At 47.9% G+C, this 20,652-nt stretch overlaps 3 protein-coding genes across 3 annotated transcripts in view; 2 read left to right on the plus strand and 1 right to left on the minus strand.

The window, feature by feature from the left end:
• The first annotated feature begins 481 nt into the window (after positions 1–481).
• On the plus strand, positions 482–5,946 carry PABPN1L (PABPN1 like, cytoplasmic). The gene is made up of 8 exons (XM_065848493.2): positions 482–555; positions 1,100–1,274; positions 1,771–1,873; positions 2,349–2,401; positions 2,884–2,990; positions 3,106–3,193; positions 3,310–3,455; positions 4,208–5,946. The coding sequence occupies exons 1-8, from the start codon at positions 536–538 to the stop codon at positions 4,245–4,247; spliced, it is 732 nt and encodes a 243-aa protein (XP_065704565.1). The 5' UTR covers positions 482–535; the 3' UTR covers positions 4,248–5,946.
• Positions 5,947–7,548: 1,602 nt separating this feature from the next.
• TRAPPC2L (trafficking protein particle complex subunit 2L) lies at positions 7,549–11,348 on the minus strand. The gene is made up of 5 exons (XM_065848353.2): positions 11,265–11,348; positions 9,674–9,846; positions 8,645–8,732; positions 8,451–8,530; positions 7,549–7,732 (listed from the first exon to the last, which is right to left on the minus strand). Exons 1-5 carry the CDS (start codon positions 11,295–11,297, stop codon positions 7,687–7,689), a joined length of 420 nt encoding a protein of 139 aa, XP_065704425.1. The 5' UTR covers positions 11,298–11,348; the 3' UTR covers positions 7,549–7,686.
• The window catches only part of GALNS (galactosamine (N-acetyl)-6-sulfatase), a 46,071-nt gene continuing 36,759 nt past the window's right edge, over positions 11,341–20,652 (plus strand). The window contains exons 1-5 of the mRNA XM_065848096.2: positions 11,341–11,485; positions 15,123–15,246; positions 16,427–16,501; positions 17,511–17,613; positions 20,137–20,280. Of these exons, the coding sequence (XP_065704168.1) occupies positions 11,387–11,485; positions 15,123–15,246; positions 16,427–16,501; positions 17,511–17,613; positions 20,137–20,280 (545 nt within the window). The 5' untranslated portion in view covers positions 11,341–11,386. The remainder of the gene's footprint in view (positions 11,486–15,122; positions 15,247–16,426; positions 16,502–17,510; positions 17,614–20,136; positions 20,281–20,652) is intronic.

A 20,652-nucleotide genomic window follows, 5' to 3' on the forward strand; every position in this document is an offset into this window, starting at 1 on the left:
GGGGTTGTTATAGCCCTGGGGTCGTTCGCTGCCCCGTGTCCAGCTCTGAGGAGGGGTGTCTGCGGTGACGGACATTAACGGTTGTCCCCAGGGAATCCAAAGGGATCTCCCCTCCCAGCTACAAGTGCTGCAACCCCTTGGGATGTCCTGATGCTGCCCCTGTGCTGGGAACAGCTGCTGGGAGCTGGCTGCGGTCCACAGCGCCACCAGCGGGGCTGGTAGACAAGGAGGGCCGGGGGGGAGTCCCCAGACCCCGGGGGTCCATGCCCCGCCTGGCCACGCATGATGTCGTCCCCCCGCACACACGTGTCTGCTGCCGCCCCCGGGGATCGAACTCTCAGCCCCCTTGTTACAGCTGGGCACGGCCGCCGCTCCCGCCCTGCCGGCACGGGGCGGGGCCTGGCGCGGTGCCCTGCCCCGATTGGCCGCTGATGTCTGAAAGTGGCGCGCCGGCGCGAGGGACGCACGTGGGGGCGGGAGATTCGCACGTGGCGCTGCTCGGCTGGTCCCACCGGCTCCGCGGAGGCAGCGCAGCATGTTCGGGGGCCGGGCGAGGTGAGTCAGGGCCGGTGCGGGGACTGGGCTGAGGCTCCCTGGGTTGGAGCAGGGCCAGATTCTCACCCAGGGGTGCGAGAGTTTGCACCTCTGTGGGCTTCAACCCACATCCCGGGGCTGGAAGGGTGCGGGTTTGCCTTTGCTTGAGGGAAGCAGGATCACATGCTGCTCCCTCTGGGCAGCCTGGGAGCTCTACTGGTTGGACAGGTCCTGCTGAATCTTCCTCTTCCCTGCCAGCAGGCAGTGGTGCTTACACCTGTGGGTTTTTTCACCCAAGGGAAGCTGCTTTCAGGTCCCCTCTGCAGCTGCCTGAGTTGGGAAGTGGCTCAGTATGAACCGGAGGCCTCTCAGTAGCCCTCACTCCTACAGTTCTGGGGTCTTGCTGCAAGGTTGCCTGTGGTACTGAGAGCAAACAGCTTTGGTGGTGCCTGTTTGTCCTTCTGCTGGAAGCACCCTTAAAGCCTCTACCTGATGTTTTGCTTTAGGTTCTGTGTTAAATTTCTGTCTGTTTGTTAAATGGCTTTTTGTCCCTCTTCCTGCCCAGTCCTCTCTTCCTGGACACTTCAGGGATCTGGTGGAAGGACCCACCGTCCATGGCAGCAGTGGAGGAGCCCTGGGATGTGACAGAGCTGGCAGCTCTGTGGAAGCCTGCAGATGACAACTCAGACCTGAGCCAGCTGGAGGGGGGTGGCAAGAAGGAGCTGAATGTGCAGGACCTGGTGAGTACCTGGCCAAGGGTGGAATCAATTTTCCCTGTTTCCCTAAGGAAATGGGAAACTTTCTGCACATCTCTTTAAGTGCTGCCAAAAATTAAGATGTTAAAATTCCTGAACTGAGAAGCTGGAAATTGAATTGTCACTCTCTTGCTGCTTGGCTTTCACTGCTGAGATGTCTGCCTGGCTGAGTGAGAGTCAGTTGGTCCTGGTTGTCACCAGCTTAAATCTCCGGTTCCTTCTGGCAGCTATGGTGCTGCTGAGGCATCTCTGCTTCAGCACACGCTACTTTGCAAGCAATCACGGGAAAGGAAACATTTCCTTATTCTTTCTCCCCAGTGGAACTGCGAGCTGAACTGCCTTTTCATGGGACAGGCTGTTGTCCCCAGCAGCCAGGCCACCATTGTCCCCAGCACTGCAACATCCCAGCCCAGGGCAGGGAGCAGCATCGGGGTGTCCCTGCTCCGTGTGCTGCTCAGGCAAGTCTTGGTTTGGGTTTCAGGAGCTGGAGGCCATCAAAGCCAGAGTACAGGAGATGGAGAAAGAAGATGAGAGGCTGAAGAAGTTGGAAGCCGAGAGCCGCTTCCTCCCGAGCTCAGAGGCAGGTACGGGCTGTTCCTGGGCGCTGCTGTCCCCTCGGGGGCACAGAGTGGCAACTGGAACCAGAACAGGCGGCTCTGCCGCTCCTGGCAACCTGGGACCCACATAAGGTGACTGAGGAATGGCGTCCCAGGGATGGCATGATTCTAATGCAGGTTCTATCCCCTCTTACCTCATACCTGTGCAGGCCAAGATGCAGTAAATTAATTTAATTAAATTTAATTCAGTTTAGCACCAACAGCCCAAATAGAGCAGTCATCCACTGTGGGTTTTTTTTTTTTGTGAAGGCAGAGGGAGCAAGGGGATGGAGGAGGCAACAGTGTGGGGGGTTGGACATACCCAGATGTGACCAGGGACCTGGGGAGCTTTGCAATGTGTCAGCTCAGTGGTGGCCGTGCTGGGAGAGAACGTGCACAGACAGATGTCCCTCTGCCAGAGAGCTCCCATGACCCCATCCAGCACAGCCCCTTGTCTCTGCAGGTCTCATCCCAAAGACAGCCGAGGTTGACCAGCGATCCGTCTATGTGGGCAACGTAAGTGGGAGGCCTCGGAGCAGAGTCCCCCTCGCTGTTCCATGTGCAGCTGAACGTATGTCTGAGAGCCCTGTCATGGGGGCCCAAACGCCCCCAACCAGAGGCTGGCTGGTCCCATCCCAAATGCTTTTCCTCTGCCCAGCCCAGACTGGGAATGTGGCTCAGCACCTGCCCATGATCCTCAGCCGCTTGCAAAAAATCTCTTGCAAGCGTCAGCTCCCCAAAATACCCCACCGGCTGCTGTGCATGGTGCTGCCTTGCTGGTTCCCTTAAGGGGGGAGAGTTGTCTCTTGGATTTGGGTTTCCAGGCTGGAGCATTCAGCTGGAAAAGTGTCCTGAACCTCAGGAGATGATGAGGCTGTGGTGACAAGCTGTGACTGGGGTTGGCCCGGCCCTTTGCCTCCCTTGGTGATTTGTGGATGCAGATCCACAAGCTGAGGGTCTCACTGGTGACACTGAGGAACCCAGGACTGTCACTGCAGGTGGACTATGGGAGCACCGCGGAGGAGCTGGAGTCCCACTTCCACAGCTGTGGGCAAGTCAACCGAGTGACCATCCTCTGTGACAAGTTCTCAGGGCATCCTAAAGGGTCAGTCCTGCATACAGGGGCTGGGGTTGAGGCATCGGGGGTGCTGCCCTGTGCTCCCCAGCCTTCAGGAGCAGCGGGGTGTCCCTGGGGCTCTGCTCAGCCTGTCCCCTTGCAGGTACGCCTACATCGAGTTTGAGGAGAAGAGCTCTGTGAAGGCTGCAGTGGAGCTGGATGAGAGTGTGTTCAGAGGCCGTGTCATTAAGGTAATTGCTGGATGAGGCCCTGGGGTGGTGCATCACTCCATCCCTGCTTCCAACATGGGGCTGTGCCAAACCCTGGTGCTGGCAGCACTGACTGAGCCCCCTCTGCCACCTTCCAGGTCCTGCCAAAGAGGACCAACATGCCGGGCATCAGCAGCACCGACCGTGGGGGCTACCGGGGCTGCTTCCAGGCCCGGGGAGGGCTGTCCCAGCGTGGAGGCTACTACAGAGGGCAGCAGCCAAGAGTGCGAGGGAGGATGTACAGGTGAGCAGCTGGCAGGGGGTTTCCTTGCATATTTGGGTCAAGATCTCGGTGGAGTGGGGTGTCCCCAGCATGGGGATAACTGTCCCTTGCCCGGGCTGTTCAGCATTTCAGCTTTGTACCTTCTACCCTGGCACAGATGGGAGGATGGAGAAAGAGCGTCCTATTGGAGAGCTGTGCTAGAAATGTCTCCTGCCTGTCACGTGCTGTTAGCATCACCTCTGTGTCCCTGGGGTCGGCAGGAGCCTGGTGGCTGTCTGGCTGGGACACGGGCACCTCAGGGGGACTGTGGGCAGCAGAGATGGGGAAGGACAGATGTGAGCAGCCAGTAGTGGCGTGGCAGAGCCATCCCGCTGCTGTCCCCATGTCCCTTTTGTCCCTGGCATGGGACTGGAGCTATTCTCCAGCTCATCTCACTGCAGATCAGCTTCAGATGTGTCCCAGCCTCTTTGGCACTGTGGTGGGGAAGCAGAGAGGAGCTTTAGGGGTGGCAGAAACACCTGGAAACTCACCACTGTTCCCCCCTATCCCTGTGGGGGCTTGGGGGTGGTGGGTGGGCATCCCACACCCAGCCTGGCTGGGCCTGGCTTTGGGGGTGTCCTGTCCTTTGGGGGTGCGCTGGGCTCAGTCAGGGTTAGCTGGAGCAGGAAGGTGAGTCCCAGCTCCTGGGGGTGGGGAGCAGGTAGCTCTGCTTTTTGGCATCTCAGCTGAGCAATGCCCCTGTGCTTTAGGATGCTGATTTTGTTCATTTTCAGGGGTCGGGCAAGGCTGCTGCCGTGGTATTTTCCATACTAGAAAGGACTTGGACTGCCCCTGGTGATGCCGATGAGACTGAAATGAGGAGATGGGATTGGAGTGATTTGAAAATACGCCTACCGAAGCCAAAAAAGATTAATTTTAACATGCTGTCTGCTTGGCCGTGAGGATTAGTGGTGTGGCAGCTATGTGCCGGGCTGCAGGAGGGAGGATGGGACCCACTTGTACATCGCCAGATTCCTGCTGGCTGCATGGGAGGAACTCACCTCAGCTTTGCTCAGGGGGTTGCACTTTCATCCAGAACAGTCTTATTCCAGAGAACACCCTGTCCTGGGAAGGGAAGAGCTTTCCCAGACCATCATCCTCATCCCACAGGAAAGGGCTGTACTGGAGGGTTTGCTTTGGCTTCTCAGTGTCCCTGTGCCCTTCACCCTCAGTGAAGCACCTTCAGCTTTGCCAGATGTTTCTACAAGAGCTGGATCCTGCTTTCTCCTGCCCACAAGAAGATGCTGAAGACATTTCCAAAGGCTTTTTAATCTTCTCCAAATCAGTCTTGGGTAGCAGCTCTAGACCTGACTGCTGAGGAGCTTTTCCTTTATCAGCCTTGTGGGTTTCTGACCTTACTCTTGGGAAGCTGGATGGAGCCCCATGATGTGATTTGGGTTTAGGTTTAAGCTCGCTGCTGCTGTTGTGCATCGAACATCCCTTGCTGTTTCTCTGGAAGCCTCTGTATCTCCATGGTGCTTAAACAAGACGTGGGTGTCACAAAACCCTTCCTTCCTTTTATTTCGGAACTCAACAACCCCCTCCTGCCTCCTCCTGCTTTTATTCCGAAGCTCAGGGAACAGAGTCCTGCTTTATTTTACTTCTAGCAACATTACAAAATCATCTCTGCTGTTGCAAATGGGGTCTGTTCTCCTCCTTTCTTCTCGGCACTGTTCCTGCTCCAGAGCCCCACATGGGGATGGTGTGAGCCCAGCTGAACCCAAGGGCAGGCACCAGAGCTGGGTACCAGGAGCAGGCGCTGCCTGGAATTTCTCCTTCTGCTGATTCCTGAGCTTTGAAACTGCTCATTTTTAAAGGAAAAGCTTTGTGCTAGCAGAGGTGGGCTGCAAACACCAGCAGACAGTGTTAGCCTGTGAAGTTCTGCATTGAAATCAGGTTTATTATGTAATTCTCACACTAATCCTTCGGGATCCCTGGTTAGGATTCCTTTAACCCAGATGCAACAGATGCGACTGATTCCTAAAGCAGCTTTTCACAGCTCAGAGGGCATTGCCAGGCAAAAAAAATCCTACTTTTTTCCTTTTTCCCTCCCTTAAGATCTCAAGATTTTTTTTTAAAGCTTGGGGCCTTAACTCTTGATGTGTTGATTTTGCACTTTGCTCAGTGTGGACTGTGCTGCTGGGACCAGCCTTGATCCAAGCCACCCTTCAGCTTAGACTATAAAACTGGCTTTTTCTAGAGCTTTTAAACTTTCTATTTAGTAGCTTTATGAGTTCTTGAGACTTAATTTTTAACAAAAACTACTTTGGGGTGTTTGGACTTCTCTTGTAGAAGAGGAAATACTGAACTCCTGTCTCTGTGAGTGAAAAAAGTGAAGATTTTTATATGAAAACATTTTGCAATAGCAGTGTACAGCTGTGCCTTGTTTAGATGGTGGGAGAGGCTGGAACACTTTCATCTCCCATTATTGGACAGGTTGTTGTTGATTAAATGTATTCTTAAGTTCTGTTTGAGAAAGTATTGTAAATGTCACTTATTTTTAAAATAAATGATCCTGCTGTGTGAACCTCATCTGCAGTATGCTGATACCTTCACTGACCTGCTGTTCTCCAGGACTCTTGTATCCTTTGGAGCTGTGCTGCTATTTTATTTTTTATTATTATTCTTTTTAGTTATGTTGTATGTATTTAACTGATTAGCTGCTTGACGAACAGGCTGCTGCCTGTGGGGCAGACTTGGAGTAGAAGTGTGTGGAAAGCACTGAGTAGCTGCTCAGTGCCTACACCTGCATTACCTCTGCTGAACTCACTGCACAGCCTCCTGTAGTGTGAGTGTTCTGCACAAGTGATTAAGAAGCTGGGATGCTTTTCTCGCCTAGTTTGTATTTTTTTTCTATATAAATACCTGCTATTGATTTGGCAGTCCTTAATTAGAACAGCAGGGAGCTGCAAGGGGAGGTGATGCTGATGGAGATGAGTTTGGGATGAGCTGGGGAGCTGTTCAGTCCTGATGTGATCTCTCGGTGTGGATTTATCCCTGCTGTGGTACCTGGGTTAGAAATAACCCTTAATGTGACTGGCCTGGTGTCATGGAGTTCAAAGTGACAACAGCAAATCCTGTCAAGTGTGAGTCACCCAAATATCTTCCCCAGGAAGGCAGGATGGGTGCAGGGCTGGTGATCAGGTTGAAGGTGATGCTTTGAGAGCAGCTATTTGTCTGCCAGAATTCTCAGTGACTGGGGTTGGAGAGAAACTCGCAGCCTTCACCTGACTTGCAGAGTTTTGCCTTTTCAAAAGTACATACAGGTCTGAGTGCTCCCAGGTAAGAAAAAGTAGCCCAAGCAGGTTTGAATTGAGCATTGGGAGGTTCAGCCTGGAGAACAGGAGCTGAGGGGAGACCTGATCTCTGAACTGCCTGAAAGGAGCTTGGAGACAGGGAGGGTCGGGCTCTGCTCCCCAGGAACAAGCGCCAGGACCAGAGGAAACAGCCTCAAGTTATGCCAGGGGAGATGGAGGTTGGATCTTGGGATCCATTTCTTCCCCAAAGGGCTGTGGGGCATTGGAACAGGCTGCCCAGGGCAGTGCTGGAGTCACCATCCCTGGAGGGGTTGAACAAATGCGGAGATGAGGTTCTTAGGTATGTTGGTTTAGCGGTGGCCTTGGCAGTGTCAACAGTTGGACTTGATGATCTTAAAGGTCTTTTCCAACCAAAACAATTCTCTGATTCTGTTCCTGTCAGAATGAACAGTCCCGAGCAGCAGCAAAGGGGCTGGCAAAGAGCAGAAGGACCTGCTCCTGCTGTTGTGCTGCTCCTGCTGCAGAGGAACTGCTCTGAAGCACCAGGACTTGTGGGGAACAGGGTCACTGTCTGTCCCCCTTGGCTGACTGTGACTGAGGTTGACCCTATGAATAATTGCTCAGCTGCCTCGTGCAGCTGTGCTTGCTCTCATCACAAGCACAGCAGGAACTGCTGTTTTTACACAAAACCCAAAGGCACAGCTGTACTTGTTTGTGTTGGGGGCAAACCTCCTGTATGACACAGCTGACCTTCTCGTGTTACCTGAAGGTATAACTATGCTATACTCAGGTTTGCTAGAGTAGAAATGCACACAGACTTTGCAGGTGTCAAGTTTATTTTACATAGAATAAATTTAAATTATTACACAGAAGGAAGACAATATATACATCCCTTTGCAGGTTCACTCCTGTACACAGGGAATGTTCTCAGCGCTCAGATGAGAAGGGGCAGAGCCTCAGCACACCTGCATCATCATGGAGTTCACCATATTATCAAAAGCTCTAGAGAAGGAAACAAACACACAATATTAAAGGAAGCAGCTAGTTCTGCACAGCGGGGCTCTGGTAACAAAAGCAATTCCTAATGATGTCTTTTACTGGTTAACAGGTTGGCTTTCCCTGAGCTGAATCCATGGGTTTACTCCTTAACTACAGCTTGTGCTGTTGAGTAAATAGTGACTTTTAATTAAGCTGAAGTAAGGACAGGTCTTGTCCTGGCTGTAGCCCTGCCTCAGCAAAGTGGAAAAGTTGTTCTTGCCTGGACAATAAAAACTCCCAACACTATTAAAATTCCCTGCAAATTAGAGATGAGAAATGGGGGCACTGGCAGTCACAATGTGAAGAATTACATGTGCTGAAGCCCATCTGTCCTCACCCAAGGACAAGCGCAGTTGTTCACTCTCTAACCTGCTCTACTAAGCCATGTTTATTTTCATATTTACCCATTAAACAGGCAATTTTTTCCTCCACAATAAATGAATTTTCTTGAGCCAATGTTTCTAATCACAGTTCTGAGGTGGGAGTGAGAGTTCAGTGTAACTTCTCAGGAGACCATTGGAGTTTTTGTTTATGTGGAAACAGCCCCAAACAAACACAGCAGGTCTTCACTGAGGCAGTTAGAGCCTGGTCAACCACAGGGATTATGCTCTTGGTCCTACTACATCATTGTGCACTGCAAGCTCCAGAAAGATGACAAAGATCAGAATTATGATCAACTTACCTGGAATTGATGCGGTCCCCCGGGTTATAAAAAGGGTTACACATTATGTCCGTGTATGAATTATGCAGCTTTCGGAACATCTGAAAAAGGATTGTAGTTTAATTTTTTTTTATTTGCTTCTCAGCACTTTATGAATAAGCGGAAGTAGCAAAAGCACTGATGTGGCAAGTTGTGCTTCGACTTCCTGCACTTACGCTGCGGATCTCATTGTCTCGAAGTGCTGTGTTTGAAGAATCCACCACCATAACAAACTTCACTTTCGAATTGGTCACGTAGCCATATCTGTGTGGCTGTTAAGGCAAGAGCTTCTGACACACTGGAGACTGGCAAAGCAACTAAACCAGGGCTGGAATACACTCAAAGAAACAAGTTGAGAGGAAACATCCCATTCTTGCTGCGCCCAGCACATAACTAGGACTAGATGAGGTCAGCAAGACACTAGATTGCAGGAACCACATCCCTTTTCTACCTGATTTCTGCCATCTTGGGTAAATTCAGGTCAAGCTCGCTCCTACACTGGCAAGTAACACACGCCTTGAATTTCAGAAAAAAGCTCCCACTATTTTGAGGGGTTCTCCATTCTTAAGAACCATTTCAATGAGACAGCAACCTTATTTATTCTTGTTTGGGAGGCCAGAGAGACCTGGAGATCTTCTAATATCAGCCAGTGTGACTGCGAACTTAAAAAATGAACAATCAGAAACCCAAAAGTCAGGTCTGTTACAGCAGGTAACTTCCATCTGTGGGATTCAGAGAAAAGGCCAAAGAAAGATCAAAAGATCAACTTTGTGGCTTGAATACACTGGGATAGCTGTGGCGACAGAATACAAGTTTTAGAGAAATCAGGCCACATACCTGGGATTTAGGTATTTATAGAGGTGACCCAGAAAACACCTTCATACTCCTGCTACTTTGGAGTTTAAATGAGAGAGTCTAAGCTTTGTCCTAGTCACAGTCAACAGTTTTAATGAAGCACAGAATAAAGTATCAAGTTTATGAAATATGAAGTCTGGCTGCACCAGACACTCTCTCAGCTGCTGAACTGACCAGGGCACCAAACCTGAACCTCTGCATGACAAACTGGTCAGCGATCCCAGGTTTTTTGCAGTATTTTCTGCTGCTGTCTTTAATGTGGTGCCAAGTATGGAGGTTTCCCATGCGGAGACCCTCACAAGTGAGATATTATAACTATGCTGGCATGGCAAAAGGCACGAGAAAGATACACTTTGTAGTCTTCAGTTGGGTAAAGGAGCCCCAGGTACAGTTCTCTCTGATCTACGAGAGCTTTGCCCATCGCAGAGATCTTTTCATCCACGACATCGAGGGAGGTGTGCACGGTGTAGTGGAACTTCAGCTCATTCTCGGTTGGGACGCTCCGGATGTAGAGGGGATAGTTCTGCGGAGGAGAACAAATTATGTGAACTAGGACTGACCATTCCGCTGTATGAGAGCGGATGCCCAGACAGTGCTTTCACACTAACTGCTGCTGTTAGGTGTGAGCTATTTTAACCATTTTATGTTCATAGCTGTTGCATCACAGCCTGCTTTACAGCGCTTGTGGAGATCTGTCTCCATAAACCAGTGACAGAAGAATGATTTGCACAGGCACTGCCCTAGGCTCAGGTCTCTCTGCTGCATGACCTGCTCCCTTGCCCCCGCATGGCCTGTCCCCAGCTCCTTTTGAGGACAAACCTCCCCTTATCCTGGCAGCAGGTCAGCAGGACAACACAGGGCACACTTGTGCTTCCCCTGCCCTTACCCCAGCAAAATTCAGCCTGCAGTGTCTGTCCTGCTCTCCCAGTACCTGCCCAGCCTCTGCACCACTCCCCTCGCCCCTACTGAGGCCTCAACCTGAGAGCCAGCCCTGCTACTGAAACAGAGAAACAAACCTAACAGCAGAGTCAATTATACTGTTAAGCGCATTCTTCATTTTATCAGCACCAGGGAACACTGGGGATCATCCTCCATAAGGGCTCCAAAAACTGGATGGTCCTGTGTTGCTTATATTCACATAATTATTACAGTTTTTGGAAAATTTGAAATGAAATACATCTGTGCTAAGAAATAATTTATGACATTAGTTATAATTGTTTAGTTTCTTACAATACATCAGTTAATTATTAGTTAAATACAAATTAAGCATCCTGCTTCTAAACAACGTATTACTTTTCTGTCTCCCTCTTGTCATGCAGAAGAATCTAAAACTTGAAAAATATCCCCTCGTTTTCATGGAATTATTTCAGCTGAAAGAGACCCTCAGGATCATTGAGTCCAACCATAACCTAACTGTAGCACTACCTCATGTCCCTAAGAACCTCATCTAAACGCCTTTTAAAGACCTCCAGGGATGGTGACTCCACCACTGCTCTGGGCAGCCTGTTCCAATGCCCCACAGCCCTTTGGGGAAGAAATTGTTCCCAAGATCCAACCTCACCCTCCCCTGGCGCAACCTGAGGCCGTTTCCTCTGCTCCTGGTGCTTGTTCCTTGGGAGCAGAGCGCAACCCCACCTGGGTCCAGCCTCCTTTCACGCAGTTCAGAGATCAGAAGGAGGCCTCCATTGTCCAGGCTGAACCCCGCAGGTGGTTTGGCAGGTGCTCAGAAAGCATTTATCACGTCAATCGCTTAATGATGGGTCGCAGCTTCTCCTCGCCACAGCCCCACCACCTCAGTCCCAGTCCTGCTGGCTTCACCCCTGCTTAGCCCAACGCCCCCCCAATCCCATCCGGCCCCGCAGCCTGAGCCCCAGACGTGTTCATGCCGCACGGCCACGGCCCTGCCACCCTTCTCACCCCCTCTCAGGGTTCCCCGCCCACCTCCTTAGCGATCACGGCGATGCACACCGCCATCTTGGCACCGCCTCTACCGGCCCGCAGGCCCCGCCCCTCCTGCGCAGTCACGTGAGGCGGCGCTCACGTGACCCGGGGCGACGGTTGCCATGGCGAGCGTGGTGCTGGTGCTGCTGTGGCTGTGCTGGGCCCTGGGCCCCGCCGCGGCTTCCGCGTCGCCCAACATCCTCCTGCTCCTCATGGACGATGTGAGTGGGGCCGGAGAACCCCCCCGGGGGAGGGCGCGCTTGTTACTGGAGCGGGGACAGGGCTTGGTCTCACAGCGAGGAAGTCACTTTGTGGGGTGGGGATGACACTGAGTGGGGCATTAGGGTGGAGGGAAGGGACGATGTTACCGGGGACAGGGACCTGTGATCAAGAAGGGGGACAGGTACCTGTCCTCAGAGAGGGGCTGGAGTTCCTGGGAAGGGATTAGTGTGGCTGAGGGGGATTGTGGCCTTGGCCTCACAAGGTTCTTGTTAGGGGGTGTGGGCTGGAGAGGCTTTTTATTGGGGTGTGAGTGGGGCCTTTGTGGTGAGATGGGGGGAACTTTTATTGGAGTGAGAGTGGAACCCTTGTGGTGAGATGGAGAGGATCGTTATTGGGGTGAGAGAAGGACCTTCGTGGCGGGAGGGGGTTTTGTCATTTGTGTGAGAGTGGGGCCTTTGTGGTGAGGTGTTTGGGCTTGTCACTGGGGTGAGAGCAGGACCCTTACGGTGAGGTGGGGTCCCAAGGCTGGCGGGGGGGCTCCCATGGCCACCCACCCTCTCCCAGGCCCTGGTGATGGGTGCTGAGCGGGGCATGGCTGCAGTGAGTGCCTGTGCCTTGCAGGCAGGGCCACTGGCAAAAACATTTTGCTAATATCTGGGAAATCAGTGTGTGCACAGGACATCAGAGGTGCTGTGGGGTCGCTGCGCTCGCAGGTCGTCATTGTGCAGGGCCTGGGTCTAAAGCTGTGCTGGTGCTGAGGCAGAGGCCTTTAAATAGAGTTTTCATTGTGTTGGCCCCCCTTGAGCCTTATCCTGCAAATAACTCTTCTTCTGGACATCCTCCTAAGTGCATATGAAGCTCAATTTTTGAGCCTGGCAAGATTTGTGTTTTGTGAGCGTATCTTGAGTGTTTATTTGCTTCTTTGTTCTCTCTGGCACTCTGTCGCACCGAGTCCTGCGGAGCAGAGCTCTCCCTGATGTGCACAGTCCCCCCAAGGTCACAGTTTCCAGGTTCACACGTCATCCCGTCCAGGTGATGTGGCCTCCCTGTGCTATGCCACTCCCTTTGTTGGGACAGCACGTGAGCAGGGGCTGTGCTGTGATTCATGATCACGGATCTGCAGCACAGTGATTCAGGTGCAGCTCACAGGTCAACGTGATGATCTGGAAAAGTTTGATTGAAATAAGCAGGAATAGTTGAATAAGTTTGGAAGTGCTTAACTCTGAAAGTAAGTAAGCAACTGTCATGCTCGGTTGCTTTCTTTCTCGGGTCCTTTCCAGATTTTGTGCAAAAAGTGGTGAAGACATGAAAGGAAGACCCAGGCCTGGCATATCCCTGCCCTGTCCCTCCTTCAGGGCAGAGCTGCCCAAGGTGACCTGCACTAAAGACACTGTAAACCTCTCCTTATTCCTTCTGTGTGGCTGTCCTGCTGAAAACAAATGAGACTCTCAGATGTAGAAAGTCAAGCCCTTATGCAAGCGTTTTGGAATCGGTGCTTACACACCTACATACCTTACCTAGAAGTCTAATCATTTGATCTACCAGTCCATTCATAATGACTGAGCAATTATCTCTGCAGTCCTTGGCAAAGGATTCTGTTCACCGGCTGCTAAATGTTGAAAAACAGGGTGTCCGGGTGGTTTTCAAACCTTGATAGAATCATTCTGCAGTTAAGCCTTGTTTTGTAGCCTACAAAAATAATTGTGGCAATATCTTCTAATACTAGCCATGGGTGTACTGGTAGTAGTGCTGAATAAGGTGCAGCTGCAGTGTAGGAAAAGAAACTCCAATACATTTCAGGAAATGTTTTTAGAAACACTGACTTGCCCCCTGAAAAATGGAACAAGAAGAAAATTATTTCTGCTATTTTTTGCTCTCTGAACTGGGGAGCAGGGGAGTGCAATAAATCATTTAGAGCAGAAATAGTCACAGATTTTTTTTTTTCCAACTAAAAGTCTTAGCCACATGGGTAAGGAAATACATTAATTTCCAACACATTCAAGGTGCTGCCGTCTTTCTGTTTTGTGTGTCTTCTGATAATTTTGTGTCGCCTTTCAGTGTTGGTAGTAGAAATGTGTTGTGTGCCATTTTAAGCTACTCTAAAAGCTGAGGGTGGGTCTGTGACTCGAAGGGTGGGTGAGCTCTAATTGCCTGTTTGGCTCCGTTCTGCCAGTTCAACGTGACTATTTTCATGGTGTTTCTACGCCAAGATAATGTGCAAGATAATGATCTTGTGAGCCTGGTTCTTCTGGCCACTTGAGCCTCCGGCAGTTCATCTCAATTTTCCAGCCAGGAATTTTTCCCCCCAAGCTGACATTTGTAATTTTTAAGATGAAAGCTCCTTGGGACAGTGATTGTCTCACTCTAGAAGTGTTGTTACAGCACGAGACATGATGAGGCACAGATCCCGAGTGGAGCTTCTGTGAACTATTTATTTATTTAATATGCTGTTCATTAAAGATACATCTCCATGGTCTTTTTTTCCTTTGATCCTTCAGTAACTTCTGTGACTCTGTCACTGTGTGTGACTCAGAGCAACATGATATTCTTTTTTTTTCTTTCTCCCTTGATGATAAAGATACCAAAGAATCGAGAACTTGGCGGTGATCCTGTCGAATCCATTTTAATTCCACATCCTGGTGTTAGGTGGTACCATTTAATTGCTTCTCACTCAAAGCTCAGCAGCCGGTTCTGCAGCTCACCAATGGATTTCTTTTCCAAACTGCACCACCGCAGTGTAAATGTTGCACTCTCAAATGGGACCAGACAGATGGTTTTCCAAACATCTCGATACATGACGCCCTCTCTATCAGTTGCTCACCTGATACGCATCCGTATTAAAGAAAGCTATTGCATTTTTTAAAGCATAATATAATCTTTAGCAACCTTGGTGCCTAATTGCTCATTAAGTTGTTCCCTTCTGGAACCTTCTGTTTTAAGTCACTTACTTTTATTTGGATTATTACCAGTAATAGTTTTCAGCAATGAACACAGACAATGTGACGGTAATTTTACGGTTCTCCTGGTGCGTGACCCCTCTGAATCAGGAGGAAGACACAGAGTGAAGCCACTGCCTTGCAAATAAGCAGAGTGAGATATGATGCCACTGGCAGGTTTCTTTCCAGAGTTTGCTTTTAAAATAGACGCTTATTCTCTTTTCTGCAGCACTGGTTTTGAGTTTAGACCTTTTCCTTGTGTTTCTAGTTATATGTACACAGATGGAGAGAGAGATGCTGAGGTGGATTCTTGGGGTCTGTTGTCCAACACAAAGACACATAACCAGGGGCTGCAGGATCAGACTTTGCAGCTCTAGGACACTGAGTCTTCAGACACTTGAGTAAGAGCGAAGGCATTAGGGTTCTTACCCAGATCTCAGTGTTTTAATGCCCGTTAGCAAGTAATTTAATCACATGTGCCTTGCTTTCCCATTTACCAATGAAAACTGCAATAGTTCCCAGCTTCCCAGGGTTGGGGAAGATCGTTCTTATCACACTTGTGAAGTACTCCCAAAGCAGGGAAGTAAGCACTATAAAGATTTAGAAATTAGGGCATATGTTAAAAGTGTTATGTGGGCCCAGAAGCATTGTTGTTATGGTAAAGTACTTTTACATCTCTTGGTGTGTTCTTTTGACACAGATGGGTTGGGGCGACTTGGGAGCTTTTGGAGAGCCTTCCAAGGAAACTCCTAACTTAGACCAGATGGCTTCAGAAGGGATGCTTTTTCTGGATTTTTATACTGCCAACCCCCTCTGTTCTCCATGTAAGTAAACTGGGGTATTAAGCTCGCATATAAGCATGCCAGCTTTGGAGGAGATTGGGATGTTTGCCAGCGTCTGACATGAGCTAGCGACCAAACCAGTGATTACCCTCAGGGCAGAGTTTGGATTTGGTGCTTTGATCTTCCATTTTGCGCCCTTTTTATTTACGTATTGATTGCAAAACCTACAATCTTCGGTTCATACAAAGCAGTGTTTCGGTGATCAAATCGGTCCAGCTAAAGGATATTTTAAAATATTCTGGTTTAATATTCTAGCCTCAGTCACTGCAGTTTTTTCATCTTTCTTATTTTGAGCTAAACAGACAAAGCAGTATCTAAACTGTTGCTGAGCACAGTTTGTATGTAGTTTGTCCAATTGCATGGGCTTTGGTGAGACCTTCACACCAGGAATGCTTGTGTCCTGGTTTTGACCCTGGTGGTTTGCAAGATTCTTGGGGAGAGACAAGAGATAAAAGAAATGTTTGAGTCTGGGAGACACAGATATTTTTATCATTGTTGGTTTTTCTGTGTTTTTTTATTTTTCTCTTTTTTTTTTTCCCCCAAACCTGATTGGCAGCCAGGAACTGAAACAAAAATGAGAAACAGGGACTTTCTGTTTGGGCTTTCATTTTGGATGTCATTCATCAGTGTGCTGATGACGTCCTCGCTCAGAAAAGGCATGTAAAATATGCTGAAGTTCCACTCAGCCCAGTGGTGGTTCTGCATATGCTTAAAGTTAAACGTCTGCTTAAATGTTCCCTGCAGTTGGGACTTGACTTTTACTGTCAAAGCTGGACGACTCGCTCTTCGCTGTTACACCGTTTCTGTTCAGGCAGGCTTGACAACTGAGCCTTAAGCGTGTAATCAGTTTGTGTTATGATTTCCTCTTAAATATATATGTCAAGTATTCCTTTAATAATTACTGAGATAGGAGGGCTGCTGCATTGACTATTGGAAGTAATTGCTCTGCAGCAGTGGGTAGTTTAATAGAGAGGCCAAATTTCAGTCGGGTTTTTCCTGGAATAACTCAAGTTGTGTTGGAGCCCAACTGTCGCTGTGGCTGGAGAACAGAGTGATCTTAGTAGCTGGCTGTGGCAAAAGGACAGTGTGCTGTTCTCAGCCTTAATACAATAATATTAATAAGAGAATGCATGTAAAATAAACCAATTTCTGTTATTTGCAGCAAGGGCAGCGCTGTTGACGGGCCGTCTCCCGGTGAGGAATGGTTTTTACACCACGAACGCACACGCCAGAAATGGTATGGGCTTCATTCCTGATTTGCCTTCCTCTCTTGGTTTCCCTCTGTGCTTCGTAGGAAGTTTTGCTCTGAACAAAGGCTTGGCCTGGGGATGTTCCAGAGTGGCATGAAAAGATGACCATGTTAACTGCCCGTAATAAGGGTGAAATTTATTGCTTCCTCCTCATCAAGCAGAAAACCTCCTCAGATTCAGAGACATAAACAAGGCTGGTTGATCCATTTGCTTCTGTTGGCTGAGAACATTTCCTCTGGGCAGTCTAATTGGCGTCTGGTGGAATAAAGTCACGTGTGGTGCATGTTAACACCCAGAGGAAAGAACAAGCTGCTCACAGTTTTATTCAGCAGCCAGTTTTCTAACTCGTTTCAGCCCTGGCAGTTTTATAGCACTGTTGTGGCTGTGGAACTTCCAACCAGTTCATAACATTTCTGAGTTGATTTTTGGTTCCAGTGTGACAGACATCACATGAGATCACACACGCACGGGCAGGAATCTGCAGCTACCTACCGATTCACACCGGGTCTCAGCAACATGCTTGGCCGTCTCTGTCCTTACCAAAGTCATGCCTCGGATTCTTGAGGGCCAGAGAACTGTGGGAGTCATCTAATTTCTTGCAGTTTGAGCAAATTTATTGATCGTTTGTTTTAGGAAAAATTAAAAAAGCCTTCATTTTAGAAAATATAAATTAAATTTGCAAGAGTAAAGACAACTCCAGTGCCCTCCTAAAGCACTTGCTTTCTTTATGACCCCCCCTTTTTGAGGGTTTCACCTTCTTTCTGTGACAGCAGCCCCTGTGTTTGTTGGTCATGGTGAGCAAGTTGGTGGATCTCCCTTTGATCTCCCTGAATCAACTTGTTCTCTTAATCTCATGGTTTAGGAGGATTTACAAAGACTGATATTGCTGGGATTTTGAATTAATTGCTCTTTCTGATAAAGTAATAATGCTTCTAATGATGGCTGCCCGTGAGCTTTTTGCTCTAATAATCAGAAATATTTGTTTGTTTTATGCAGCATACACACCACAGGATATAGTAGGAGGAATCCCAGATTCTGAGTTACTGCTTCCAGAGTTGCTGAAGAAAGCTGGCTACACCAATAAGATCATTGGCAAATGGTACGCTTATTTTAAGATCTCTTACTTTGAGATTTCAGTATGCATGTGTATGCATTTTGAAGGAGTAGTGGAACAAGCAGAACTGCAGGAAAAAACTGTTTTGAAGCTCAGATGTCCAATTTTTGATATCTGTGGTGGATCTTCCCCCCTGCTGTGATCAATTGCTGAACTGAGTGTTACCATTACAAGTACATACATCTATCTCATACAAAGAGTTGAAGGGGTTTTCATGTGTGTGTGTATATATATATTTCTAAGCTCTTCAACAGTTTGTGCTTTCATCCATGTATCACACTACTTAATTTAATAAAAAAACACCAAGATGTTCTGTTGGAACTTGCCTCCAGCACCTACATGCTTTTTATCTTTGGCCCCTGCTTTATGTTGGGGGGTTTTTTGTTGACAGAGTGGATTTGATCATGAAAGCTGGGTTTTTTTGGGGGGGTTGAAGTGTGTGATATAAAAATAGAGATGCAGACATCTCCAGGGCTATGCTGAAGATTGTTTGTCGAGTGCAGAAGGTCTGGGTGGGTAGGGGTAGACTTATCAGGATGGTTGATACCAGGTGTTTTAAAAGATGTAGAGGGCTGATCCAGCACTCTGTGGATATCGTCTTTTGACCTTATGGACTTGCATGAAAGGATGGTATAATCTTTGTAGAGGATACAGAAGAACTTATGAAAAAACAATGTTTTGCACTGTCTGAAAAGAATCAAGGGAAAAGCCCAAAAGGTACTTGGATCAAACAAGCGCGGTGGAATTACTAGTGTAATATGGAAACTGGTGCATTTGTAACATTTGAATTTCAAATGCACTTGTGAGCTGTAATGGAATCCCGTGGGGTCTGAGGATGTCTGAACAGTTGATTCACAGTTTGGAACAGTGCTGCAATAAATAAATGTATAAATAGCAACTTCAAAACTACATAGACAGCAGAGGAGGACTGCTTGGTTAACAGAGTAATTGTTAATGAAGAGACTTCGGACAGGAGAAGTATCAGGAGGACACCATTTAGGAAAATAATAGAATACATTTTATTTAACAGTTTCATTAACAAGTTAAAGAATGAGATGGGATTGTGGTGAGATTCACCAGTGCTGCTGAAACTGGAAAGCAAGCAAACTAACCTGAGACAGCGAATTATTTATTACTGCAAATCCAAGCAGCAGAGTGGCCGTGAAGAATCAGATCAGTGGGCTGAATGCAGTAAGATGCAGTTCAGTGCTAATAAATGTAAATTCATACACTCAGGGAAAAGAAATAAACAACGTCAATACAGATTGGTTCCAGGCAGTTGTTTGGAAACCAGCAAATCTGGAAGGAGCCACGGCTGCTAGCAGGAAGGAGATTAAATATGGGTGTGCAGGGTGCTGTCACTGTGCACCCAAAACCATGATCCTGGGCAGGACTGGGTCGGGATGCCAAACAGCAGTGGCCTCTCGTTTGTGCACGCCATGAGGTGTAAAGAAATGCCAAGTGCAGGAGTTCAGTTGGAGTCTCATGCTAGCTAAGCACAGCATTTTAGGGCTTTGAAAGATTTTTAAAGTTTTCCAGCAGAAGATTTTTATATCCTTTCAACATCTCTTTTTAAAACTCTTCAGGCTGTCCTGTGACAGGAAGTTCCATAGTTTAATGACATGTTTGCAAGTCAAGTGTTTTCTATGACCATTTTAGAATTTGTTACATTTAATTAAATATCTGTCTAGTTTTTGTGTTGCATCTCAGTAATTATTTGATACCTTTTTCAAGTCTCTTCCTCTCTAAGTTCTCTTAGGACTTTCTTAGAATGAAAGTATTTTTTCATGTCTCCTAGGTTAGAAACAGCCAGGAACAGCTTTGAATTATTTGGTATATAAATGAGGATAGAATCCTACAGGTCAGACTTGCAGTTTAAGTTAAATCCCTGAGATGTGACCATGATTGGAATGATGATTATCTTTAAAAGAGACTGGGAGAGGATGTGTATTCTATATATTCAAGATAGGATAAAGGAAGGAAAAGGAGAATTTGCAGTACAGAAGTTGGAGGTTAGAGAGGAGCTTCATGTTGAAGTTAAGGATGGAGAATTTTCGAGCTGCATGGTAGAATGGAGTTGTCAGCAGGAGCAGCTTAATGTGTTTTATGTTCATGTGTGCACGTACAGAACTCATTCTCATTTACATTCAGGTCTCTTTGTACCATTTTAGCAGCATGTATACTCCATAAAGGGGATGCAGATGTAATGGTACATTTCATTTTACAGCTTATTGATATAAAAGTGACTTGTCATAGAACAGAATCCTTAAGTAAAACATTACGTGTGTCTTTGCAATGGCTTTGGGCAATACAGTCCCTCAGTTCAGATCATTGGGACAGCATGAGAGAAGACACCAGTGGCACAATGCTCTGCAGTCATTTATTTGATTAAAATGCTTGAACTTCTTCTTCTTAGGCAAATATTGTTTTTTTGCATGCCATTCTGATGAGATTATTATTTGCTTCTTTGCAGTAGGATTTTAACTCATCTGTTTCTTTTGTTCCTAGGCATCTGGGTCACAGGCCCCAGTTCCACCCCCTTAAACACGGGTTTGATGAATGGTTTGGATCCCCGAACTGCCATTTTGGACCTTTTGATAACAGAGCACTCCCCAATATCCCCCTGTATAGGGACTGGGAAATGATTGGCAGGTAATTCACCTACTTGCCTGGTAATGTTATTTTCTTTGCTTTCCCTGCTGACATGATCCTTCTCTTGTGTGGTTGTCCGCCTTCCTAAACTGAAGGTTGTGTCCAGTTCTTTAATAGCCACTGACTTAACCTCCATGAACTAGTCTCGTCTCTTTTCTAAATCCACTCGTATTTCTGGATGCTGCAGTATCCTGTGCCAGGATCTCATCTCTCGCTTTACCCTTACACTTTTGAACAGGACTTTCCCTCTAGTCTGGGGATGGCCAATATCCAGCCTTGCAAGGCCTGGGTGGTGGTTTCCATTGGAGCTAAGACAGAATTAAGGGAAAGCCTTGTGTGGAAAAAACATTCTATGCTCCAGATCTCCAGCTT

This window comes from Patagioenas fasciata, chromosome 13 (assembly GCF_037038585.1).
Source record: "Patagioenas fasciata isolate bPatFas1 chromosome 13, bPatFas1.hap1, whole genome shotgun sequence".
NCBI classification, from domain to species: Eukaryota; Metazoa; Chordata; class Aves; order Columbiformes; family Columbidae; genus Patagioenas; species Patagioenas fasciata.

What these genes read in the sequence shown, in the direction of transcription:
- PABPN1L (XM_065848493.2), top strand. Translation starts at nt 536, where the DNA reads ATGTTCGGGGGCCGGGCGAG. An exon ending in GATCCGTCTATGTGGGCAAC is followed by an intron (nt 2,402 to 2,883) that starts GTAAGTGGGAGG and finishes CTGTCACTGCAG; the next exon opens with GTGGACTATGGGAGCACCGC. An exon ending in GTGCGAGGGAGGATGTACAG is followed by an intron (nt 3,456 to 4,207) that starts GTGAGCAGCTGG and finishes GTTCATTTTCAG; the next exon opens with GGGTCGGGCAAGGCTGCTGC.
- TRAPPC2L (XM_065848353.2), bottom strand. Translation starts at nt 11,297, where the DNA reads ATGGCGGTGTGCATCGCCGTGATCGCTAAGGAG. An exon ending in CCAACTGAAGACTACAAAGT is followed by an intron (nt 8,733 to 9,673) that starts GTATCTTTCTCG and finishes ACAGCCACACAG; the next exon opens with ATATGGCTACGTGACCAATT. An exon ending in GAGACAATGAGATCCGCAGC is followed by an intron (nt 8,531 to 8,644) that starts GTAAGTGCAGGA and finishes ATCCTTTTTCAG; the next exon opens with ATGTTCCGAAAGCTGCATAA.